The sequence below is a fragment of the Oryza glaberrima genome, chromosome 7 (genome assembly GCF_000147395.1).
Source record: "Oryza glaberrima chromosome 7, OglaRS2, whole genome shotgun sequence".
Classification (NCBI taxonomy): Eukaryota; Viridiplantae; Streptophyta; class Magnoliopsida; order Poales; family Poaceae; genus Oryza; species Oryza glaberrima.
The window spans coordinates 2659732-2684439 of NC_068332.1; the positions used below are offsets into that span (position 1 = coordinate 2659732).

At 42.4% G+C, this 24708-nt stretch overlaps 5 protein-coding genes and 1 long non-coding RNA gene across 15 annotated transcripts; 3 read left to right on the forward strand and 3 right to left on the reverse strand.

The window, feature by feature from the left end:
• Positions 1-4593: 4593 nt before the first annotated feature.
• LOC127779563 (photosystem II 10 kDa polypeptide, chloroplastic-like) lies at positions 4594-5902 on the forward strand. The gene is made up of 5 exons (XM_052306373.1): positions 4594-4826; positions 5053-5111; positions 5198-5253; positions 5497-5549; positions 5674-5902. Exons 1-5 carry the CDS (start codon positions 4673-4675, stop codon positions 5763-5765), a joined length of 414 nt encoding a protein of 137 aa, XP_052162333.1. The 5' UTR covers positions 4594-4672; the 3' UTR covers positions 5766-5902.
• A 144-nt stretch (positions 5903-6046) lies between these two features.
• Positions 6047-8369, forward strand: LOC127779562 (photosystem II 10 kDa polypeptide, chloroplastic-like). The gene is made up of 5 exons (XM_052306372.1): positions 6047-7444; positions 7669-7727; positions 7816-7871; positions 7971-8023; positions 8143-8369. Exons 1-5 carry the CDS (start codon positions 7288-7290, stop codon positions 8235-8237), a joined length of 420 nt encoding a protein of 139 aa, XP_052162332.1. The 5' UTR covers positions 6047-7287; the 3' UTR covers positions 8238-8369.
• A 175-nt stretch (positions 8370-8544) lies between these two features.
• Positions 8545-12323, reverse strand: LOC127779558 (probable receptor-like protein kinase At1g30570). The gene is made up of 2 exons (XM_052306367.1): positions 11632-12323; positions 8545-11452 (listed from the first exon to the last, which is right to left on the reverse strand). Exon 2 carries the CDS (start codon positions 11365-11367, stop codon positions 8818-8820), a length of 2550 nt encoding a protein of 849 aa, XP_052162327.1. The 5' UTR covers positions 11368-11452; positions 11632-12323; the 3' UTR covers positions 8545-8817.
• A 2216-nt stretch (positions 12324-14539) lies between these two features.
• LOC127779564 (uncharacterized) lies at positions 14540-16064 on the reverse strand. Its single transcript, XR_008018693.1, has 3 exons — positions 15927-16064; positions 15609-15677; positions 14540-15416 (listed from the first exon to the last, which is right to left on the reverse strand). It is a non-coding gene; the product is annotated as an uncharacterized LOC127779564 (long non-coding RNA).
• On the forward strand, positions 16026-18271 carry LOC127779560 (uncharacterized). Of its 2 annotated transcripts, none has more exons than XM_052306370.1 (7): positions 16026-16230; positions 16427-16574; positions 16667-16858; positions 17034-17162; positions 17420-17589; positions 17775-17905; positions 18123-18271. In XM_052306370.1, the coding sequence occupies exons 1-7, from the start codon at positions 16026-16028 to the stop codon at positions 18204-18206; spliced, it is 1059 nt and encodes a 352-aa protein (XP_052162330.1). In that variant the 3' UTR covers positions 18207-18271. The 2 variants fall into 2 exon arrangements, with proteins under 2 accessions (XP_052162330.1, XP_052162331.1); XM_052306371.1 differs by having other exon boundaries at positions 16430-16574.
• LOC127779559 (WPP domain-associated protein-like) lies at positions 17423-24267 on the reverse strand. Of its 9 annotated transcripts, none has more exons than XR_008018689.1 (11): positions 23920-24266; positions 21238-23225; positions 20809-20935; positions 20259-20360; positions 19927-20024; positions 19153-19353; positions 18458-18493; positions 18117-18202; positions 17869-17988; positions 17711-17768; positions 17423-17556 (listed from the first exon to the last, which is right to left on the reverse strand). XR_008018689.1 is itself a non-coding variant. In XM_052306369.1 (6 exons), exons 1-5 carry the CDS (start codon positions 23935-23937, stop codon positions 19941-19943), a joined length of 2319 nt encoding a protein of 772 aa, XP_052162329.1. In that variant the 5' UTR covers positions 23938-24267; the 3' UTR covers positions 18344-18493; positions 19927-19940. The 9 variants fall into 9 exon arrangements, 2 of the variants coding, with proteins under 2 accessions (XP_052162329.1, XP_052162328.1); XR_008018690.1 differs by having other exon boundaries at positions 17435-17556; positions 17736-17768; XR_008018687.1 differs by having other exon boundaries at positions 17486-17630; positions 17869-17984.
• Positions 24268-24708: the final 441 nt, after the last annotated feature.

Here is a 24708-nt window from a genome sequence, read left to right on the forward strand (position 1 = left end):
TGGGCAAATCGTGGCTTAAGAATATAACGCGAGCTTTAGGGCAACCACGTCTTAAAAATATAATGCGCGTAGCTCAAAGCTAACTGCGACTTTATAAAAAAGAATCACATAGCGCTAGGCAGCCAACCGTGTATAGAATGCGTGTAGCACTAAGCCAATTCGCGTATTTAAAAATCAGATGAGCTATGTTAATTACCCCTTCCTTGTCACATGAGCACAGTACACATGCATGCATTGGATGACCATGGTCCATCAGGGTAGCCATGAAGGGCCACTTGGGCTTCGGCGGCGACATCGATCCCGTAGGGGCGTCGTGAGCTCCGGCTGGCAACCTCGCCGATGATGTTGTGTGCATGCAGTCGCCGTTCTGCCTCGCCGCCAACGATCCTGCGTTTGCTACTCCGTCTGGTTTGCATGCATGGGCGCTAGCTAGGGCCGGCCGCCGACTTACACCGCGGGAGACCATGCATGCCGCTGTGGCTGCGTACGTTGCGCCGGCCGGGCAAAAGCGCGCGGCGAGCCTGATCGATCATGGCCGTGAGCCTGATCGACGGTTTTTCCTGACGGGTCCACGTCACAATTAACATTTCTTGACGCCAGTTGCAATTTTCTACCTGATAGAAAAATTGAATTTCTCGTGGTCCTTTTTTCTATCGGCGATTTCTGACGGTGCACCTACAGGAATACATTTTCTGACGGTAAAACCAATTTTTCTGATGGTTTCGCTCCTACAGGGTTGGTCGTGAATCTGCTGGTAGTGACCGGCTGTCGTGCGCGGCGTACGGCGTGGCAGGAACACGTCCGTACGTCGTAGCTTGCTGATGGTTAGGATGGCCGACGGGACCACCATGCCAAGGTGCTTCTTCCCGTACGCCAGAGAGGAGGTGTGGCCGCGTCGTGCGTGTACGTGAGGTGGTGGATCGGGAGGGGGTTTCGGAGAAGAAAACTCCGACCTCCCCAAGGCCTTGAAGTTGGGCGCATGCATTTTGTACAGATCGATCAGTGTTATTTGTACAGATCACGTTTCTTTATGTCACAGAAATAGTCGTTATTTTTTTATAACGAAAGTTAACAAGATATATTAATGCACGATATATCATCTTTAAATATGCAGTGTTAAATTCGATCTTAACAAGTTATAGAAAAAAAAAGTAAATTAAACTTTAATAAGGTCAACTAATGAATAAAATACTGCACATTTTTGTTTGCAAGTTGCAACCAGCTCCTTTTAATATCGCGTTGGATATATCATATACTAGTACATCACTGTAACAGATGTGCGTTTCACGAGGGATGTAGGAGTAGTTCTCAGTTGATATGATTACTTCAGGTACCAAAAAACAAAAAATCTGAATCATAGTTAATCTAACCAAGACTTGATGAAATAACGGAATCCACAGATAGTGGCCATATCTGGATTATTGACGACTGTAATTGCTCTGGAACCTTTTTGTGCTGCATCAAACAAACAATTAATGCACCATGATATTCTTCTCTAACATCATTGTTCAAAAAAAAAAGAGAAAAAAATCTACTCTAACATGATCATTTACGCAATTGAAGAACAGTACGGCATTTTTTACTTCAACCTTGTATGGTTTCAGTAATTCAGTTCATGCCTGTCTCTGAGAGCACATTCCCAATAATACAACAACAACGCCTTTCGAAGAAGAGCTCCTTTTTTTTTCCCACAAGAACTGCAGAATCTGCATGTCATTCAGAATTTCCAATGGGGATCGATCAAGTTAATCTGCATACCCTCTGCCTGGCCATGCGCGCGGTCGCCACGCCGAGGCTCTGCACGCGGCGTGCGTAGCGTCCGAGATGGCGTCCGTTTGCCCCGCGCGCTGCGGCTGGCAAAAGCGGCGAGACTGAGCATGGCCGTGAACCGGCTGTCGTGCGGCGTGGCGAGAACGTTCTCGTCGTAGCTCGCGGACGGGATCAGATCAGATCACCATGCATGCATGCCTGTGGGTGTTCCTGCGCGTGCGACCGCCGGAGAGCGGCTAAAGCAGCGGACCGCCAGGATTGGGCGGCGGCGCTCCGGCGAGTCGACGAACAATGAACCGGAGTTACGTTGACGTGGCAAGGGGGTTCGGAGAAGAAGACTCCGACCCCTTGGGATCGGAGTATACGGACCACTTCACCAGCACACTGACACACATGCATTGGATGATGGCGCCCGGAACTTGGTCGGAAGTCGGTGCGTGCGGTGACCGGTGAGGTGAGCAAGCTAAGGGAGGCCATGGCGAGGTAACCGGCACTGTCAATGGGGTTCGGAGTTTGAAACACCGAACCCCGGCCTCTAGCATGTCTCGACGGAGACGGACTCGCGGACTCCACAGTCTACGGCCTCCACCGGGGATTCAGTCCTCAGTCGTCATCGGCCGGCGCCGGCGCCGGCGAGGCGACCACGGGAAGGCAGTGAGGCCGACGATGTCGACCTCGAACTGTTCTTGTTCAGGGACTTGGCCGTGTCCATGACGCGCGCGTCGGCGTGCTCGCCGGCACGGCTGCGTTGTTCACCTGCGGCGGCGAGATCAGCGGATGCGTGCGCCGGGCGGGCGCGAGCCAGACAGAGATCATGGCCGCGAACCCGGCGGTTGTCGTCGTGCGCGTATCACCATGCGTCCATGCCAGAGGGGAAGGGTCGGAGAAGAAAACTCTGATCGACCTCCCTAAGGCCTTGAACTTGGGCTTGATCTCGCCCAGTCGCGCGCGCACGGCCCACGAAGGCCCATTTGTACGGATCAATCAAAGTTTTATTTTTTTTTCTTCTTCAAAGAAAAGGAAGAAAGTATCAATTCGAACTTGTCAAATCAATCATCTTTGGAATCTCCAAAAATGTCAACAGAAATGTAACCTAATAATTCCAATTGTAAGCATTCTTCTCTGCTCAAACTTTGTCATTAGTACTGGCTCAAACCACACGAGGGTCAGGGTTCAATCTTTCATTTTTGGGATTTGTATCGGAGGGTGCCGATATACTGAAATTTAGAATAAAATTTGATTAAATTTGAATAAAATATTACACCAAATTCACAAAAAAAATTGAAAATTTCATACAAACTAGAATTTTGAACCCGTACCTGAGTATATCCGCCCTTTCCCCTCCACACAGTGTCCAGGAATCCGGTTAAGAAAAGTTTTAGCTATAGTCCGTTTATTTTCTATTTCCACCACCCCTTAAGATCAACTTAGACACCCGCATCAGCTTAAATTTGGTCCAAAGTAGAGTAAAGCAAGCATGTGATACATCTTTCCATTTCGCTCTAACTTCACCCCTACCTCCATGTACATGGATGCTCATGGCAGCATGAGATGCTAACACTTGGTGGCGGCAAGGCGGTTGGTCGTGCTAGTTCTGCTTCCTTCTCCCGGCGTCCGCAGCTACAACTGGATCAGATAACATCATATAACAATCACGGCGTCACGTCTGGATCTAACGCTACTTCAACTTTGCTGCTCAAGGTGTTAGGAATGGATGAGATTTGCTCCGGTCCAACGAAAAGTATCTCGAGTTACTGGTACCTCACGGTACTAAATTATTTCCGATCGTATCATGTCTAACTAGATTCAACGATCGGAAATGATTTGGTACTGTGAGGTACCGATACCTCGAGATATTTTTTTATTGGATCGGAGTAAATGAGAACAGAGGGAGTACTCCACTCGTTAAGATTTATTTTCCATAACGCAGGGATTAATAAGGACAGTGGTTAGGAGTAAAAGATAAGCTACCCACAGTGCTACTAGTAATGCACCGACCTACGTTTAATTTCATATTAACGTACTACGTGTTTCTTTCTCTTCGATACAAAGTTGAGTTACGCTTATGCATGCATTGCACACGAATACTTAGTACACGAATAGGCTCGATCAGGAATGTAAAATACTAAAATCTGCACAAAATTTACTTTATTGTTTAATTACTGTCCCGGCAATGTTAGACAAAAACAAAACTCAGTAGTTACTCTTTTTTTAATAAAAGGGAGCTTGGTGCAAGGAGTGCTAGATCGATCAGGCTACAGGGAGAGAATCAAATAATGTAGGTAAAATGATCAGGTTAGGTACGTTTATTTGTGGTATAATATTATTGGGAGTAAAAACATAACAACTTGTTAGGTAAACTGATATTTTCATACCTACTACACAATAGTCAGTTCATATAAATCGAACTATATCAAAAAAAAAAAAAAGCACCATTCATCCTTTACCACGAAAATATGTAACATTAACTGCATATATCAATATACTGTTTACAGACAACTCGCTGGCTCTGTTAGAGATAAGATCCCCAGACAACTCGCTATGATCAGAATTGACACCTGAAATTTCTCGACCAGGAAAATAGTTAAGCAGGGCAGGAAACCCCAGGATTATCCATCAACCAACCAACTAGGTGCTTGCTTCAGATTTTCATCAGCACATCATCTCTAATCATCCAGGTAAAAGACAAGATCTTGTCACGTGATCATGGCCCCATGACACAGTATTATCATAGCTACTATCCAACTGACAATTGACTAACAAATCATAGTCACTCACTGTCTGCTACTGAAAGCCTTCCTGTATTTAAAGCCATGGATATCTGATGATGAACTGCATAAGAGATCATTTGCATTAATTTCAGAGATAGAGTGAGTGATCAGTTGAGTGTTGTTGCATAAACATGGCTGCCTCTGTCATGGCTTCTCTGGCTCTGAAACCATCTGCATCTCCATTACTAGAACGTTCGAAGCTTCGAGGGAAAGGGACAATGGCAAGGCCATCTTTGATCATAGTGGCCAAGAAAGCAAAGAAGATTCAGACATCCCAGCCCTATGGTCAGTACATGCTGTAAAATTCAGAGTTAATATATTAGCAACTGGCTTAAACATGAAATGGAAAATGGGTTTCTCAGTTTCATGGGTACCAATGAGTGTCTCCTGGTTATCTTATTTTTTACATGCAAAGGTGATAAATGGTAGTGAATAGAACTGTGATTGTTACCATTCATTTTTCTCTAAATTAGTTTACCTTCTCACAAAGTTATGGTATGCCACCATCTAGGGCCTGCTGGAGGAGTGGTGTTCAAGGAAGGTGTTGATGCATCTGGAAGGGTAGCCAAGGTCAGTATAAGGCTATAAGCTCAGACAAGCATATATATCAGACAAAATGGTTATTTTTCACCATTAAATTTTTCAAATTTAATCAGGGAAAGGGTCTTTACCAGTTTTCCAACAAGTATGGAGCAAATGTTGATGGGTACAGGTAAATGTTACCGATCCAATGAAGAACAATATATTTGAGATCCATGCACAAATAATAATATATAGTAACTCATAAAAATATTAGTTTCAAAGTAAAAATGGGATAAAGCATGTGAATGAATAAAAGGAGAAATTTACAGATCTAGATGAGGGAGATGAAAAGAGAAACACCTATTTATTATCTGTAAAAACAGTGAAATCCATAGCTTATCCATGACATTTTGTTGCTTCTACCGTGTTACAGCCCAATATATACCCCAGAAGAATGGTCTTCAACTGGTGATGTCTATGTTGGAGGTAAGCAAAAAAAAGGACTCGAGAAACAAGAATTTTAACACTGCGCGCTGCTTATTTAAATTTCTCATGAGATGTTTATTGTTCTCACAAATTTTGTACTTACAAAATTTCTTGATTTTCCCAGGAAAGGCAGGTTTACTTCTCTGGGCAATCACTCTTGCTGGAATTCTAGTTGGCGGCGCTATTCTTGTCTACAACACTAGTGCACTGGCTTAGCTAAGTGCAGCAGACCAAGCTGTGCCTGCTTCCATGTATATAATCTTCACTAGGAATGTAACCAGTTATGTACCTGGACTGGACTTGACTGCCAGCGTTGGTAATGAATAAGGCCGAGTAATGTTAATTCTAAGTTATGCAACGATGTTTTAGTGAGCAACATAGTGTTCTTGGGCTCTAGGGACAAATAATTTTGAGTTCAACAGAGTTGGCACCTGTTGGATCATAAGAGTTAAATCAGTTGAACAGCTTATTCTGAAAAATTGGAAAATAAAGTTTTGGTAGCGTACCGATCCCCATGGAGTGCAAGTAAATCTTCATCATCGAAATATCCCCAAGGATTACATGTCATTCTCCAGTATTACAATAATAGTAATAATAAATTAGGTGCTATAAAACATACTCTGCATCAGTGAAAGTACAAAACCACAAAAGCATATTAACAATGTCTTAGTAAAATATTTTCTGATTTAACAACACCTAATAAGATAAATGTTCTTTCAGATAATAAGAATGATATCCAGCATATCCACAAAAAGGATGGCTATCACCTTCAAAAAAAAAAAAGGATGGCTATCCAGGATGCATGCCTTAAGAATCTAAATTTCCATCATAATAGAAGAGGGTTTGCACCATAAAACTTATTACCCTCTTAAATAAGATTATCTATGTGAGAATCAGATTACTTTACAATGATTAAGACTTTATCCCTATATGCAAAAATCTCACAGAAATTAATATATGTTCTTTCAGACAGAAATGAAAATGATCTTCAGAACTTAAAGAACGGTGTTGATAGGCGGGAAGCATTTGACTCGCTTTGTTTCATAGTATGTTGGCTTATCTATGTGAGAATTGAAGAGTGTTCGATCAGTAATCATGCTTGTCGACACAGCTCTTTGGAGGGGTCAAGGAGGAGCTCATGATCTGGAAGGAAGCAGGCCTGTTTCCTTTTCAGGATGAGTAGCTTGTAATTGTGGGGTTTCCTGTGCTTCTTCCGTTTTCGACAGCATCCTGTCGATGTACAGTTGCCAACATGTACAGTTCCTGTTTCTTTTTGTCCCAAAACTTAATACAATTGGTTGGCCTCTTCTTCAGCCAACCCGGCTAAAATAATCTTCAGAACTTAACTCAGTGAAACTGACACACAAAGAACGAAAGAAATTTCCCAATAAGGGGAACAGATATGAATGCACTTGGTGAAATTGACTCACGAAGAACAAAACGAAATTTCTCAATCAGTGGAACAAGTAAGAAAATTCTCAGGATTATCCACTCAGCGCTAGACGTTTCCTTCGAATTCTATCATCTTCAGTTGGTCATGTGAAGGACAACGACTGATCACAAAGTAGTGGTCCATGAGCCTAGTATGCCACATAGCAGCTGACACTTGTCAAACAAAGCTTAGTCAGTTGCTGCTACTTCTAGCCTTCCTTCGTATATTTAAAGCAAGACTTTTACACAATTTAGCCAAGAAAAGAGACTGACAGCAAATTGGAGAGTAAGAGATAGCATCTTACGCATGGCAGCCTCTGTCATGGCCTCTTGTGCTCTAAAACCATCTCCATCTCCATTTTTGGAACAGACGCGAATCCAAGCCATCCAACCATCATCAAGGCCATCCTTGTTCAGAGTAATGGCCAAAAAAGCAAAGAAGATCCAGACTTCTCAGCCTTTCGGTTAGTACACGCTACAGAGTTTAGCACTGGAAAAACTGCATAGAGGTTAAGCTTCAAGTTAGTAGCTTAATTGCCCCTTGTTTCATGTATGCACAAGCACACCATTCTTTTCAGTGGCTCAAACTATTTCAGAAAAAAATCAGAGAACTAGCACTGATTCTAATGGATGACACTATCAACATAGTACTATTTTATATATGAACATATGTAATGTTAACATGTAGGACCTGGAGGAGGACTGAACCTGAAAGACGGTGTTGACGCGTCCAGAAGGCCAATCAAGGTCAGGGCTGAGGTTGAAAGCAAAATTAGAGAAAAATCAACAATAGTAAAATTTGCTCATCACTATATTTCTTTTCCATTGTAATTAGGGGAAAGGGGTCTACCAGTTTGCCAGCAAGTATGGAGCTAATGTTGATGGATACAGGTAAAACATTCATCTGAATAGAAGAACAGCAGGCATAACATTCATAACTCACCTATTGCCTTCAATTTTCATAATGGATATTTGCTGTATTTATTGTAGCCCAATATATAACCCAGAGGAATGGTCACCAAGTGGTGATGTTTATACTGGAGGTAAGCACATATAACCATCCCAAAAGGCCAAACACTTTTTAGCGCTCACCGCTACTTAAAAAATATCAGACAAATCAATTTCCAAAGCACATATAATTTTCATCCCTTGCTTTATGCAGGAAAGACAGGGTTGTTGCTCTGGGCAGTCACTCTTTCTGGAATTCTGCTGGCTGGTGCTCTTCTTGTCTACAATACTAGTGCCTTGGCTTCTTGAAGCTTGTTTTGAAGAAAACCAACTTATTGTAGTGCCATGCAAGGTTTACATATTCTAGAATGGATCTGTGTACAGCTATGTTCCTAGAATTAACTTCTGCGTGAATAAAACTATGTAAGTAATGTTCTTATGTGTTCGTGCAATAATATAGAAGCTCAATAAGCAGAGTAAACATATGGGGTTCACAACAACTGGCTAAAAGAATATCTAACTGAACACTAACGGGTAGCAAAATACTGCGTACGAAGCTCAATACAGAGCACAGTTGATAAGAGAACTGAAAAACTCATTCACTCTGTAGCACATCTCCAGTTAATGCTCAGTATTGCATTGCATACGGCTCTAGAATTTTACAAAAGAATCAATGAAATTTGCATCATAAAGACTTGTACATCAGCACAAGTACAAAAGAAATGAAGAGAGTTTTCTCCTAACTGTACCAAAATAATCTCAGTACATTGTAGGGACACTCATATATGGTGTTACAATACTAGATAGCAGTGCATCTAAACATTTTTGTTAATTTGACACTCACCCTATTCAGTTGCTTGAAGCCACTAGTTTGACCAGCATTCCATTATCATGGAACTTCAATTTTGACATCCACATATTCCTCATTCACATCCTGGGACCCTGCACGGCAGGATTCCTCAACTTCTTCGATGCACCCTAAATTGCAGGATGCATCAGAGAGCTTCAGTTCAGACTGTGATAAATCATCAGTATTCGCACTTTGCAGAAGACCTTGATGCAACTGCAAAGCACTCTCTAGGTGCCACAGGACTTCACCAATCGAAGGCCGGCTTCTCCCTTCATCTGCAAGGCATTTTTCAGCTATCTCACTGAATTTCCTGATGGACTCCAGTGTGTAATTTCCCTCTAACCGAGGGTCGATTATGGTCTCAAGTAACTTCTGCTTTTGCCACTTGAGAGCCCACTCAGCAAGGTTTATCTGATCTCTTGGCAAGGCCGGGTTTATGACTGGCCGAGCACATAGAACTTCAAACAGCACAACGCCAAAAGAGTACACATCTGAACTTTGGGTTAACTGCTGCCTCCGATAATATTCTGGATCAAGGTAACCAAAACTCCCCTTAACAGCAGTACTAACATGAGTATGATCTAAAGGTGGACCATCTTTCGAGATACCAAAATCTGCCATCTTTGCAACAAAGTTGTCATCCAACAAGATATTAGTAGTCTTGACATCCCTGTGGATTATACCCCTGTCAAGTCCAGTGTGAAGGTAGTGAAGCCCCCGGGCTGCGCCGATACATATTTCAAGCCTCTGCTTCCATGTAAGAGCAGGAAGATCAGTTCCATAAAGGTGGCTCCTCAAGGTACCATTTGCCATGTGCTCATAAACTAAGATCATCTCATTTTGCTCATCACAGTAGCCAATCAAGGACACAAGGTGTCGGTGTCGCAGTCTTGAGAGGATCTCGATCTCAGTTTCAAACTCCTTCACACCCTGCTGAGACTCTGGATTCCCCCTCTTGATTGCCACCAGCTTGCCATCTTCCATCTCTCCCTTGTAGACCTTGCCGAAACCACCAACACCGATCACCAAGGAATCATCAAAGTTCATGGTGGCTTCTCTGATTTCTGCAACAGTGAACCGCCTTCCCATCCTGTTGCTCCCAAACGTACCTGCTGCACGAAGAGTTGGGGAGCGGGAATTTGCTGCAGGTGTTGTAGCACCATGGAGCACAAGTGGCCTCCAACCTGGTGGATTATCCTTGGTTTTGTTAGCTGAAGTCTTCTTCTTCCGTCGCAGATAGAAACATACGAAAATAACACCAACAATTGACACAAAAATCACCAAACCAGCAGCTGCACCAATTAGTACCCACTTGGGGCTACGTTTCGGTTTCCCCATGGCACTGTTGAAACCTCCAATCCTCACAGTTGGATGAGCAAGATTCCCATTCCGACTGACCTTAAAGATCTCCATGCCATTCAGAAGTGCATCAGTAGCTGCAGGACCTGCTGAGGATTCAGATCCCAACTGAACCCAAAGAGTGTCCATCTGCGGTGAGGCGGCATCAAGGAAGTCCTCATGAAAAGCCTTGTTCTTCCCCCCGGCTTTCGCAAACACGTCATAGTTCTCAGCAGCAGTCTTGTTGTTTATGTAAATCTTGAACTTGCGCTGCTCCACCTTGTCATACTCCAGCTCACAGAAATGCAACCGGACCAAGTAATCAAAATCAGGGTCAACATTAAAGCTCCAAGACACATTGAATTTCTTGTCCATGACTGAACTCTCCGTCGTCACCCTGGCAGTTTCATAGAGCCTCAAAGGCGCCGAGGTAGAATCATCACTTGACACATAGCTTATATTGGAAGAATTGGAGATGGCGCGCGCAGCACTCATAGAGAATATGAAATTTTCATCTGAATCCCACTTCCTCCACAAGCCAGGATCCTCCTTACTCTCTATCTTGCCACACCCCACACAAATCCTATACATCGTCTCGACCGCGCTATCCCCAAGACTGAAAGGACCCTTCAAGCCATAACCACCAACCTTGTTAACCGAATCAAAAACCGAGTTGCCAGACACAGGCACAATCTCCATGGCATTGATGAAGGCGAACGATTCGGCGTCGGGGGAGAACTCAATCTCCAAGTTACTGGAGGTGACATTGAGAAGATACTCCTTCACGATGGCGCGGCTGGTGGAGTTGATCTTGGAGTTCCTCAGGTAGATCTCTGCAGGGACATTGAACTTGGAGACCAGCTTCAGGCCATTTGCAGAAACATCAAAGAGTGATTCTTTGGTGCTGAAATTAGTGGGTAGCTGACTGAAATGGAGCCGGAGAAAGTAGCTCCCGGCAGCGGCGACGATGAACTTGTAGCTTGAGGATGCATTGAAGATCCGGGCATTCTTGTACAAATCTCCATATGTCTCTTTCCCATCAGAATCTGGAGCTGTGGCAACTGTTCCTGGTAAGCTGAGTGTGAAGTTCTTGGGAGAAGAATCCCCAATCCATCTCCTGCCATCAACATCGGTGGTGGAATCTGAGCCGCAGTTGATCAAGATCGGCTTGGATTTTGATCCTCTTACATCCTCCAAAATCGAGAATAGAACAAGAATCAACAGCAACCAAGCGAAAGACTCCATCTTCATCTTGGGCAATCCTCGATAACCTCCAGCGCCGCAATTCTTGGGAGGACTATTAAACCCTAGCTGAATCACCAAAGATTTGTTTCTCCTTGATGTGTAGAAATCCGAACGGCGAGCAGCGATGAACCCGGAGTCGTTAATCACGAGAGGGGAAAGGCAATGGAACAGATTAAGAACAGGGAAGAATATGACAGGTGAAAACAAATACTGAAATCGAAGCGAAGAATGGAGAAATGGGAAGATTTCAGGTTCTTGGCTCCAACTCACCAATCGATTCACGCGCAGCAGCCGAGCCAAAACCAAGAAACCTCCAAACCCATAAATACAAGAGGAGACCAGCGAAGAAGAAACTGAAGAGTGACAGTTTGGCACAAGAAATGGCTGCACAGTCTCACTTCAGCTTCAGAAGTTCAGAGAGACATGAAGAACTGAAGAACAAATACCAGTAGAATGCTAGTGCTGCAAGCAAGCAAGCATTAATAATAAATTCAGCAATGTGATGCAGGAGCTGACTGATTGGATTTGGGAGGGGGAGGGAGGGAGACAGGGAGAGATATCCGCAGGAGGAAATGTGGATTGCGATTCTGCTAGATATGCAGCGACCTCCCACATGAGCACCCAGGCGTGGGCTGTCTGCTGCAGCTGCTGCTGCCACTGTCCATGACGAGCAAAGAAAGCTGGCTGATGCAAATGCAGGCTCTGGGACCGGGCAATCAATCAATCAATCATCAATCATCAATCATCACAAGCTAGCTATAGCAAGCGTGATCAGATCAGAGTCGCCAATCTGCTGTCTGAATACGATCCAGCTTGATCTCATTTACAGCTCAATCATCACACGATGCTCTGGCCCTTTTTCTGATCAGAATTCAGAATAAAACAATCAGCTGAGTTCCAGAGAAAAGAGAGGAAAAGAAAATGGAGCGGATTCTTGGGGAGCACATGCCGGTGTCTCTGCACCGAATGGACGCTAGCGCGAACAGTGGGATTTCAGTCGGCGTCTGAATCTGATTATTATTAGTAGCAGATGATTTTTCTTTTTAGGGGAGATGCACCTGCAGATGCAGCTCAGCAGCTGTACTGTACTAGCGAGCCATGAATGCTGTAGTAGCATTCGTCACTCACTGTCAGTGCAATGTGCATGCATAATGGGAGAAACTTTCAGAGAATTAGTATGATCTGATCTGATGGGGGGACACAGGGTCGTGGGTGATTGATTAGATTATGGTGTTAGGATAATTTGCAGGAGTATGGACAGAGATCGATCCATGTTACTACTGTTAGAAGTGTGTCAGGTTACAGTAGACAAGTACAGAGGTGTACGGTGCAGCTTATGCAGATACAGTAAGTAGGAGCTTATGCAGATTAGGCTGTGTTTATTCCTTCCAAAGTTGGAAGTTTGGGTTAAAATTGGTACGATGTGACTGAAAATTATGTGTGTATGATAGATTGATGTGATGAAAAAAGTTGAAAGTTTGGATCTAAACACAGCCTTAGCTGGATTCTGGATTTTGTCTGAACTCTCACAACCCGTTTGGTTGGAGGGAGTTTTTAGGAGGAATTTAGAGTTTAGAGGGATGAGGTTATTAAGTGTTTTGTTTGATTAGGAGACATGGGAATTTTGGTGAGATGGGGATGGAAAATTGAGGAAGGAACTCCCTCCTTTTCAATACCTGGGTAGGGGCAGGTAATTGGAAGGGAATTTCTCCTTTACTTTGTCTAAGCAAATCTCAGCCATCCGTTTTTATTAATGACCAATCTCCAACTAAACTCCCTATCAATTTCCATCACCTCTACCAAACAAGATATTAGGATTAAAAATTAAATTCTCATCTTAATCTCATTATCAATTACCTCATGTAAACTCTCAATCCCCTTTCCTCGAGTTACCAAACGAACCATCAAGTATAGAGCAGCAGCAGGAGTAGTAGTAATTACGGATTTTGTCTGAAGCAGCACTTGTTTATCTCATTATCTGTCTCTTGTTGCTTCAGATTTTGGTCGCTGTTTTTATCAACAAATTTATGAATAGTACTAGTAATATAATCTCCTTGCGTATTAAAAAAAAAAGAAAACTAGTAATGTAATAGTCCTATATGTTTATTTCACCGCATTGTTAATACTGCCAAGCCAACAGACAAGGTAAAATGTAGTACTCCCTTAGTTTTTAAATATAACAACTTTTTACACTAAAGTTATCCTAAAATATAAATTATAACAACTTATCTACCAACGTTCTCTTCTAAATCAATCACCACTCTCAATCATTCAGTTTTTCACCTATCTATTTATCAACCAATCAGAATCTTCTCATTTAATTCTACCTTTTTTTTTTAATAACTATACTGAACACTAATTCTTTTTATATTTTAGAACAGTATTAAATTGCAGTTTTATATTCTATAAAACGGTAGTAGTATAGTACTTCTACTAGTAGTAAATTGAAATTTTTTATTAGCATCACCGACACAAAGGAGGACAAGGAATCATTCTGCAGGAAAGAAGGCAAGCAAGCTGGTTTGCACCTGCATGTGGCGACGGATGCGGCGGACGCGACGCGTGGCGTACGCGCCGCGCGTGTTTGTGCGTGCACGGGCGCGCCACGGCGCGCCAGGGTGTCGCGATTTTGACCAGCGTGCGACTGCGACTCAGCAAGGAAAGGCAGGCTGGTGCATCCCTTCCTTGAGCTGGGTTGACAGGGCGAAAGATAGGCGAGCGAAAGGAATTAAAAGGTGCTTTTTGAAGGAAAGAAAGAAAAGATAGGGGATTATTAAAGCTTACAGATCGATGCAACTATTAACAATCTGTCGTCGTTCAAAAAAAAGATGGAAAAAAAGAGAAAATGCTGCATCTTATTCGATTAATTGTTCAGAACAAATTGCAAGCATATATAGCGTATTCTTTCGCTACTACTCCGGAGTAGCTACTAGCGAAGCTTGCTTTTGCCTATTGCTTTGTCAGGTTGGAACGTTTGGGTTTGACTCATCAAAATTCAGCTGGCAGTGGCACTCTTTTTATCTCAACAAGAAAAAGTTCAATCCTTTAGTACAAATCGTCTTGGACTCTTGGTGCCTTGGTGGGGTGGGCCATGCTGGGCCCAATTCAAAGTTTGTATGCCTATCTGTAGGCCGTGGCCCAACCAGGCAAAGCAGAGAGAGCGTCTTGGGCCAAGAAAGAAAAATAAGCTCTTCACCCAAAGGAATATATATGTTTTTTTTTGTTCCACAATTGAATCATGAAGTTGCAAGATGGTTGGAAGACTGTGTTCCAATCCTGCAAGATGGTTGAAAGATTGTGCTCCAGTCCTAAAGATGAGAGTGAGACCAAACAGATCGATATAGGCATTTTGTGATCCGATGGAGCCATTTGGATCATGAGGCTACACATTATCTGATCATACTCTATGCAGTACAAAAGTGCAACCCCATCTGGATAGTACATATCTGCTGCTAGCAACATCAGTTTGAGGTTAATTTAACTCCTTGACAGATTGCTCAAGATACGCTAGTTTTCTCTGCTTTTGTTTGGACGCAAGCTAGAAAGTTATCCAATGTCATCAGCTCACTTGTCTCCTCCTGAATGTCTTGGTACTCTTATAGGCTGTAGCTGTGGTGCCATGGAAATCAGCCATTTGGCAGGAGAAGAGGCCATCAAGGGGTTGAGATCAATCCAAAAACAATGGTAACAACGACCAGAGATTATATGTATTCTTGCAGCTGCATATAATACGGATTTAGTCCTCTTGAGTCTTGATAATAATGGAAGGCAGGTCTTCTGGGAAGAGGAATTTTGTCCGTCACCGATGACAGTGGGTGTTGGACAATGTGGCGTAAGAAAAGTAAACTAGCGTTGAAGTGCTGAACTAATCTGCATGCCGTTTCTGACAGCAAAATACTATGCCATTTGGAGCACAAATGGTTTGAGTTTTTTTGTGAGTAGAGCTGGAGCATATGCATACTAGACTGCAGCACAGTTTCGACATGTCACTGATGCAAATCATGCAACTCTTCGGACATACAAAAGGCAAAACCAACCAGCATTGAATTTGTCACCTGTTGCAAGTTTCAGAAAAAGAAAGTCAAAGATCATGTATTGTTTCAGATGAAAATTAACAACACTTAGATATAAACTCGAACTTGCCAGTTTAACATGTAAAAATTGATGTCAGTTTTTACCCAAGCACAAGAATGCAGTTGTAAATGCAAATATACCCAAAAGTGCTCTCAAGATTCAGGATTTGATACCATAATTGAGAGTATGCTAACCCACTGCCGTCGGTAACATCAGCCGGAGAAACGCCGATCAGTAACATCCTGTAGCAAAACGACAACCACAAATCGAGATTAGAAGCCTGTGACGTCCGGCGTAGACATGTAAATTAACCCGGCCGTCTCGCCATTGGACGAGCGTGTGGACAGCCGCCCTTCAATTGCAGCATTAATATTTCCTATATCATCTTGTTCTTCCCTGTCCCTTTCTCCTCGACGAAGCGCACACACACAATGATGCAATGTGTTGGTGCACCTAACGCGTACATATAATAACCATAAGGTTGCACTCACCTAGTTGCAGACTTGTAGGTGACAGCAAGAGAAATCCTTCTCCATTGTCACTGTGTCAGTTTGTTTGTTTAGCACTAGCTGCTGTTGGTGTCCGCAGAGATGCAGAGGTACACGAAGACGGGTGGTGAGATATGGGACATGGAGAAGAGCCAGAGCCCGCGCATGGGGAGCGTCATCCTCGGCGTCGACGGCGGCGCCGGCAACACCGTCTGCGTCTGCATCCCGGCGGCCATGCCCTTCGCCGACCCTCTCCCCGTCCTCTCCCGCGCCGTCGCCGGCTGCTCCAACCACAACTCTGTTGGAGGTATCATCTCATCTGCATGCCAGGACTCCTGTACAAGTTTTTGTGGCCACAAAATTATTCAAAATTTCAGTATTACATGGTTTTCATAGAATCATAGTTATGCACATGGTGATGATCTGTAGATAAGTAGTAGAAATGTGTTGAAAACTAGGCCAAAAATCAGAACTTGTCCTTTTTTTTGCTTTGATATGTTCAGAAGATAAGGCAAGGGAGACACTGGAAAGAGTGATGGCTCAAGCTCTTCTCAAGGCACGCCGGAGACGATCAAATGTATGTGCTGTCTGCTTGGCTGTGGCTGGCGTTAATCACCCGATTGATCAACAAAGAATGCTGGACTGGCTGAGGTTTGCCTACTTATTACTATTTATTTAACAGAACAGGAAAGATTTGCAGCTATTCACAAAACCTTATTGCAGCAAATCCTATTGTTTCCTAGGGAGATATTTCCAAGTCATGTCAAGTTGTTTGTAGAGAATGATGCGGTAGCGGCATTAGCAAGTGGAACCATGGGAAAGCTCCATGGATGTGTGTTGATCGCAGGAACTGGGACCATAGCCTATGGTTTCACCAGAGATGGCAGAGAAGCTAGAGCAGCAGGTGCAGGACCAGTTCTGGGTGACTGGGGCAGGTCAGTAACCAGTTCATGTACATGAATATAGCTCAAAGGTTTGCATTTTAGTGAAGGTCCATGTGGCTGGAATTCGGTTGTGTGAAACTAATTCATGCTCATTGTGTCTGCCATAAGTTTATTTCAGAAATTGGTTCAGCGGCAATTACTGATTCTAGCTGTGTGGCATGTGCAGTGCATATGGGATTTCAGCACAGGCATTGACAGCAGTAGTGAGGGCTTATGATGGTCGGGGTCCTGAAACAGCGCTTACAAACAGCATCCTTGACTTCCTTGGACTCGCATCACCAGACGAATTGATAGGGTAATCCTTTAGCTCACTCAATTTGTTGGTTCTACTGCAAATGAAAAGAACATACTTCACAAATAAGTAATAGTTTGATTATGGTTGGTGAAGTTATGGTGTAAAGAACTTGGTTATCAAGCTGAAATGTTTGTATGGCATTTCTTTCACATAATGATGATAATTGAAGAGTATAATATCACAGGAAATATATTTCAGCAAATGAATCACCGAGCATAGATAGCATTTACTTACCTGATTACTTCTTCACACAACAGCTGGACATATGAAGACCAATCTTGGGCGCGAATAGCTGACCTTCTTCCGGTTGTAGTAGAATCTGCTGAAGCTGGTGATGAAGTAGCAAACAAGATCTTGCACAATTCAGTTGGTGAACTAGCTTCCAGTGTCAAGGCTGTAGTGCAAAGACTTGAATTGAGCGGTGAAGGTGAGATAGGGATTTCTTTCTAACTGAAATGCATAACTGGCCTGGCACAAAAGTCATCAGTAATTTCAGATATAAAAACGGAAAACGAGAAAAATTAGTGCTCATAAAAAATAAATAATACCTCAAAATTCCTTTATTGGCTTTACCTCAACAAAACATGTTACAAGATGCTTATGCTTCTGCAGATGGAAAAGACCATTTTCCTCTTGTTATGGTTGGTAAAGTTCTCATGGCAAACAAGAGATGGGACATTGGAAAAGAAGTGATAGATTGTGTTACCAAAACTTATCCAGGAGCCTATCCAATACACCCCAAGGTGAACACAAATGCAGAATTGCACCAATAGTTTGCCTTTGATCATAATGACTACTACAAGATATCGTCTTCAGATTCTTCTATCTTCAATGATTGAGTAAAATTTAAGATCGATTCAAATAGAAAAGGAAGAAATTCAGCTACATCACATATCTTTTGGATTCTATGACGAAATCTTTAAATTGATCTTCATCAGCTTATATTTGCTTTACCTGCAGGTGGAACCAGCTGTTGGTGCAGCACTGTTGGCATGGAATGCTGTAGCAAGTGAATTAGACGGTAGTCCTCGGACTGTTGCCTAGAATGTGATCTTCCATCATATTCTTGTATATTACATTAGTGTTTTGCATTTGTTGCACCAAGTTGCTTTGGATATTTGTAATCGTTTCAAGAAGCACCATCATGAGAAAGATAAAGAAACTAGTGTAACCAGAATCAGAGTTTTGCTCCAAATGAAAATTTCAATTTATCAACTAAACTTTAACAGGAAGCACGCACAGGCAGCACAAGACTATGAACAGATAAGGGCAATAAGAAAAGCAACATCACTTACTATGCAGTTGAAATGTTGAATATTGCTCGACCAAAACTGCAAAATGATGACCAAAATTTGCATGTCATTAGTGTCAACATAGTGTAGGAACCCCAATTTTCACTTTGCAGTTTACAAAAAAACTGCACACTTTAGAGTGAAATTTATCCCCCAAGAAAACCTTCAACTGCATCATGAGCATGAGGCTACCTGATAATTTAGGCCACTGGACAGGCGAGCTAGCAACAACACAATTGAAATTGATATTTCAAATAATCGCAACTTCAGTTTCCAAATTATAAAGAAATTACAAAATTTAGTTTGAATTTGCCTCCAAAACAATCAGCAAATATTGTACATGACAGTATCCCGTTGTATTCATAATTAATCCCCAAAAAATAAGGAAATAATAACTTACTTCGAAGCTGTGAATTCTTACAATATGATGTATGTGTAGTATACAACTAAGAGAAACATCATTTCTATACAGGCTGCAGGCAAAAATGCTATCAACCCTCACCGATTACGAACTAAACATACCGTAATCACTGCATCAGAAGGCTATTCAGTATTAACTTCTATATACACCATACAGGGTGAAAACCTACAAAACCATCTGTGGAGTGAGGCAATGAGCTTCCACGATGTTACTGCACCCATCACCCACATGATATCTAGACTTTAGACACACACATTACTATAAATCAGATACCTACATGCGGGGCAACTGCCTTTCACCTAGAGGTCCAAAATTGAGTCTGACGAATCCCCTTGATTTCATAATGACTGCATATTCGCTTGGTCGATTTGCTCATGGAGAGATTTCAGATGCTTGAAACATGTTGCTCCTCCACCATGGCATCAATTATCCTACTAGAAATCCTAAAGCCTTTGTCAACTAAATATTGCTAAATTATCTGTAAAAATATCAAGGGTAGATTAATAGTAAGCACTTGTTAATGCCTGTCATAAACAGTAATTTTGTAGTAAAAACATAAATATTACTGAATACTCCCTCCGTTTTTTAATATATGACATAATTGACTTTTTGATATACGTTTGACCATTTGTCTTATTCAAAAAAATTATGTAATTATCATTTATTTTATTGTGTCTTGATTTATCATCAAATGTTCTTTAAGCATGACATTTTTTTATATTTGCACAAAAAAATTGAATAAGATAAATGGTCAAACGTTTGTCAAAAAGTCAATGGCGTCATATATTAAAAAATGGAGGTAGTATTAGACAAGTTTGTTTGAGACTTAAGGTCAAGAGTCCTAAGACCAAAGAATACCGCGATACATCTTCCTGATGTTTTAACAAGGCAATTTTGATACATCGTGTATTATCAAACAATACGTAAAGTATGGGGATTGTTTCCAAGTGGAGTCTAGAGAATGCGGTTACGATTAACTGCTTTAACCACTCCCAGTCCCGCACGTGTGCTAAAAGCGGATACTAATGATGGATAACAAAGACCATCTTACCTAGCTGCTCCAACTTAAGATGTATCCTGTAAGTCCTCTTTTTGTTTACTTCTTAAACCTGCAACAAGCTTGCATGTCTTCAAGAAAGCATCTAGCAACTGCACACACAACATCAAGTATGAATTATATTACTCTTGTGAATATAAATGATCTATTCTATGTATATAAACAGAAGCATATTAACATTAATTTTGTGAATATATAAACTTTAATAGCTAAAAGTAGTCATTGCAATTAAAGAAGCACCAATACCAAAGGAGTAAAAAAAAATTAAATGATTCAAACCATGGAAGAACAGAAAGTTAGAATTGGTCACATGAAATTTAACTTACCCCAGGATATTGCTGAAATACTGGAGAGTAATGCTCGAGAGTCACGTATATCTTTTGAACAAGACTTAAGAGTGTGCTAACCTTATTTCCTAAAACGTCAACCTGAATCAAATAAAATCAATTAAATATTTATAATATTAACTTAGAATGACAAAGTGTCATTTCAATCAATTGGAAGCACACTCAAACAAAGAGCCTAATGTTAAACAGTAACTGAATCTTTAGAATGGTCACAGAAAGATCACTGCCATGTAGGATATCGAAGAGTTGTGTACGAAAAAGGGAACAATCTGAGATAACAATAATCAGACTAAAAGAAAGAGCAAGGCACAGAAGGAATCTAATTAAGAAGCACATAAAAGGTTACTGCATTGAGCTGACAAACAAAAAGGCGTGAGCATGCAGTGTTGATCATTACAATCAATAAAGTCATTTTGTATAGAACTATATAGTCAAGAAAATGGAACACAAAAGGATTACCATTTTTGAAACTTTGATTGACTCCTGATTTAAAAAAAGCACATGTTAGTAAATATTAGGAAAGAAATACCTCAGCTTCAGCTTTTCGGAGTTGAGACCGTCTTGTGTCTAGCATTTGCTTATACCAAAGGCCCTTCTTTGTTAGCACAAGTGCCTGCTGTACCATATGCTTGCATTGATAACCCAGAATTTCAGGCCTGAATTCAACAATACTCATATTAGTTTGTGCTAGCACGAAGACTACGATTATATATTGAAGCAATCCCATATCACAAGTTGCAGTCATCATGAGGATTTTATAGGCATTATTGTACAGCTAGTCTCCACAACCAATGACCTATATTTGGATCTTCAATAAAACCAGATCACTCAGCATAATATTATCATAAAGAAAGCCTAATTGAGCTGTTTTACTATGTTCTGCATGAAAAATGAGCACCAGGGCCTAGGCAGCTCAGGAGATTAGTAATTAGAAAGACTAAAAGATAGATGGACATACCCTTTTTCACTTCCCTTCATATCCCCTGACATTTTATTTTCAATCTGCACAAATTCTTTTGACAAATCCATAATGGATACCAAAATGAATTCTAGTTGCTTTTCTTGCTCATTTTTACCTAGAATACCATTATAATCCAATTCGTTTGATTCAACTTCCTTCAAGGCAGTTGAGGCAATCTCTAAAGTTTGCTTCAGTTTGATGAGCTCCTCATACTCTGCATTCTGCTCAGAAATGGCATATGATCTCCTAGGTGATACATGAGGCTCCATCTCGATATCACGGAGTATCATTTCCTCATTGTCTTGTTTGATTAACTCAGGATAGTCCTGGTTATTTTGGATGCCATGCTCCTTTTCTTGTTTTGACAACTTCTCCTTTAACCTCTGGTTTTCTTCATTAGCTAAACGTAACGCCGTCTCCTTTTCTGAGAGTGCAGCTTCAAGTGAAGTCACTTTTTCTTGATAAGTTAGTGCAGGGTCCTGCAGGCTGTTCCTATAATCATCAAACATTCTTTTTGTAACAGTTTGATACACTTCATCTCTAATAGTGCTTTGAATGTGTAGATCCTCATAGTCCCCTTCAATTTTGTGGAGCTGCCTTGAAAGTTTCTCCTCCAGTGACAATTGAAATGACATTTTCCTGCTGGCATCAGAAACCTGGCGTGATAAATCCTTAATATCCTTCATCTTTTCTGCAAGCAAACCTCGAAGATTCTGGTTTGCATAGTATAGTGAATCAATTCTACCAGTCAATCTGCTCCTTTCCTCAAGTACCTGATTAGTGCTGAAAGCTGTAGGTGCATTTATGGTATTCAAAATGATTTGATCAACTCTTGAAATGATCTCAGGAACTTTCTTTCTTAAAGGCTCGAATTCAGGATCATACTTAAGAGCCAATGATCCCTTTTCCCGTTTGAATTTGAACAACTCTTCGGTTTTCTCTTGCAACGACAATTCATGTAGCCTTTTTAGTTTACTAATCTCAAATCTGAAGTACTTTATCATTTCTTCTCTATTCATAGCCTTCAGATGCCGGAAGTCAGATTTTTCTGAAATAACTTCTCTGGGACATACAGATTTCTGAGTTGCGGAGCTGATGTTTTCCTCATTGGAAGATGGCGTGCGTTCTTCCCCTGACTTTTTTCCAAAGAATTTGTGTTTCCATCCGCTACTCCAGTTACCAAAATGTTCATGCTTGCTGTTCAAAATATTTGATTCTTCTTCTGAAGGTAAAAGCATATCAGCAATGTCAATCAGTTCTTCACGGATAGCACCACACTGAACAACAGTTTCCTTCCAATTCTTTTTCAGAGTGTTCACTATGGAACTTTGTTCATACAGCTTCCTCTCTAGCTCATCCTGAAGACTTTTAATGCAGTCTCCGATCATAATGCTGGTGACCTCTAATTGCATCTCGTGTTCCCACTGGAGATCACGAATTGAAGCACTGAACAAGCTCAGCATCTCCTTGATTTGCCGGAACACCACAACCAGAAGTAGCTTGAAGCCATTGAAGCCCTCATATATCTCAACAAGCTTCCCATGGTGACACACCATAGGGCATGAACCATTTGCATCACCATCATGGACCAAGCTATGACTTTTCAGGAACCTTATATCCTCCTTGAGCTTATTAAGGTGCTGTTCAACTTCCAGTTTCATCAAATCTAAGTACTCCGTGTAATTAATCTCTACATTTGCATCCAACAAGTGCTGGCGCAGCCGTGACATTACAGTTGCAAACGCCTCAAAGTTGCTCCCGATATCACAGCTGCGATGGTAGGACAACAACCATGGTGGCGGCACTTCCAAATCGTTGAACTTTTCAGCCTCGCTGTTAAACTCACTAATGGAAGAGGAAGACCTTCTGTCAATCAATGGCCCGCTGAATAAGGACAGATCATTGTGAGCAGTACATCGTGATTGGCAAGTAGAGGCTGGTATAATCATTCTACCAGTAAATGGGTCCATTCTTTCATCCAAAACCTGCAACATTTTCAAACTTAAGATTTGGTATAAAATAGATTTAAAATTCGATGAAACATGCTTAGCACAATAGCATCTGTTACGAAAACAATCAATGCGGTTTCATCAGAAATGGGTGTGATAATCATGGTCACACAGGCATTTGTCGTGATTGAACACAAAAAAACTGGGTTCCTAGAACTATCAGATACTGCTTGCCTGGCTATACTGATTGGCAAAATAGCAGTTCAGAGAAGCTGAGCTCCACCGCCAGAGCAGTATGCGAAGCAACAGGCGACGCTAACAATACTAACAGAGAACACAAGCCCTACATAAAAATAAAAACACTAGATACTTCACTGCCCACTCCATTCTATTCATTGCAGAATGCAGATACCAAGCAAACCCGCGGTAAAAAAATGCAGGAAGTAACCGCAGGTCACAGTGCGGTGAAGCAGAGTAATTAACGGCAGTTTCGTTCACAGGTTCACTCTGCTCATCCTCCAAACTCCCCCACAAACCAACCAGCAGATTCCCGCAGCTCGATCCCAAAAAAAACCCTTCCGCAATCGCAGCGGAGCGAAGCATCCCCAGTACCACAACCTAGGCGCAACGCAACCCCCCGAATCGCACCGCACCCTCGGATGAACGAACCGAACGCACAAATAAAATAAAATAAAATTCACAGTGAGCGGAAAACACAGTAGCAGCTTACGGGTTGGATCCCCGCCATGGGCGGGAGCCGCCTGAGCTCCCCCCCTCGTCGCCGTGGGCTCGCCGCTCGCCTCCCTCTGCGCTGCAGCCTGCAACCGCAAGCGTCGGGCCTCGGGCGGGCGAGGAGGGAGGGAGGATGCGGCGGCAGCGGTAGGGTTTGGGGATAAGGGGCAGCAGCGGCAGTGGAGTGGAGGAGATCGCGCGTGGTGGTGAATCGTGGGAGAGAGAGAGAGAGGCGGTAAATTTTTTGGTTGGGAGCAGTGGACGATCGAGCAGCGATCGCGAGGAGGAAGACGACGAGGAGGATGACGCAGCACTCGCGGCCAGCCAAGCGAAGCAAGCGATGAACGAGTCGAGTCACCTCGCACAGTGGCAAGCCGGGGGGGTAAAAGGGTAATAATAACAATATAATAAATGAATAAAATATTCATGCCGCGCGCGTTGGGAGGCGGAGAGCGCGGGGGTGGTAGACTAGTGGGAGTAGTAGCACAAGGCTACGCGGGTAGGCCGGTCACTGAGAGGTGGGTCCCACGTTGACCAGGGCCCACCCATCGGTGGAGTAGTTGGGGCGACGGGTGGAAGCGGGGGCATCGAGCGCTGAGCTGGATGGGGCGCGCGAGCGTGGAGATTCGTGCGGGGTTTGAGGGTGGCCGTTGGATCGGTCGGGTCGTAGTAGTAGTAGGGGACAGCAGTGGGCGGCTGGGCGTTGCATCCAGCTGGTCCGCGAGCTGCCGTTTCCATGGCTTTTTTCTAAAAAATGAACCGCACAAGACAATGCGAGTTTTATGTA

What these genes read in the sequence shown, in the direction of transcription:
- LOC127779563 (XM_052306373.1), top strand. Translation starts at nt 4,673, where the DNA reads ATGGCTGCCTCTGTCATGGCTTCTCTGGCTCTGAAACCATCTGCATCT. An exon ending in CATCTGGAAGGGTAGCCAAG is followed by an intron (nt 5,112 to 5,197) that starts GTCAGTATAAGG and finishes AAATTTAATCAG; the next exon opens with GGAAAGGGTCTTTACCAGTT. An exon ending in GCAAATGTTGATGGGTACAG is followed by an intron (nt 5,254 to 5,496) that starts GTAAATGTTACC and finishes ACCGTGTTACAG; the next exon opens with CCCAATATATACCCCAGAAG.
- LOC127779562 (XM_052306372.1), top strand. Translation starts at nt 7,288, where the DNA reads ATGGCAGCCTCTGTCATGGCCTCTTGTGCTCTAAAACCATCTCCATCT. An exon ending in CGTCCAGAAGGCCAATCAAG is followed by an intron (nt 7,728 to 7,815) that starts GTCAGGGCTGAG and finishes CATTGTAATTAG; the next exon opens with GGGAAAGGGGTCTACCAGTT. An exon ending in GCTAATGTTGATGGATACAG is followed by an intron (nt 7,872 to 7,970) that starts GTAAAACATTCA and finishes TATTTATTGTAG; the next exon opens with CCCAATATATAACCCAGAGG.
- LOC127779558 (XM_052306367.1), bottom strand. Translation starts at nt 11,367, where the DNA reads ATGAAGATGGAGTCTTTCGCTTGGTTGCTGTTGATTCTTGTTCTATTC.
- LOC127779560 (XM_052306370.1), top strand. Translation starts at nt 16,026, where the DNA reads ATGCAGAGGTACACGAAGACGGGTGGTGAGATATGGGACATGGAGAAG. An exon ending in CAACCACAACTCTGTTGGAG is followed by an intron (nt 16,231 to 16,426) that starts GTATCATCTCAT and finishes TGATATGTTCAG; the next exon opens with AAGATAAGGCAAGGGAGACA. An exon ending in GTTCTGGGTGACTGGGGCAG is followed by an intron (nt 16,859 to 17,033) that starts GTCAGTAACCAG and finishes TGGCATGTGCAG; the next exon opens with TGCATATGGGATTTCAGCAC.
- LOC127779559 (XM_052306369.1), bottom strand. An exon ending in TCCGAAAAGCTGAAGCTGAG is followed by an intron (nt 20,361 to 20,808) that starts GTATTTCTTTCC and finishes TATTTGATTCAG; the next exon opens with GTTGACGTTTTAGGAAATAA. An exon ending in TATTTCAGCAATATCCTGGG is followed by an intron (nt 20,025 to 20,258) that starts GTAAGTTAAATT and finishes TTGTGTGTGCAG; the next exon opens with TTGCTAGATGCTTTCTTGAA.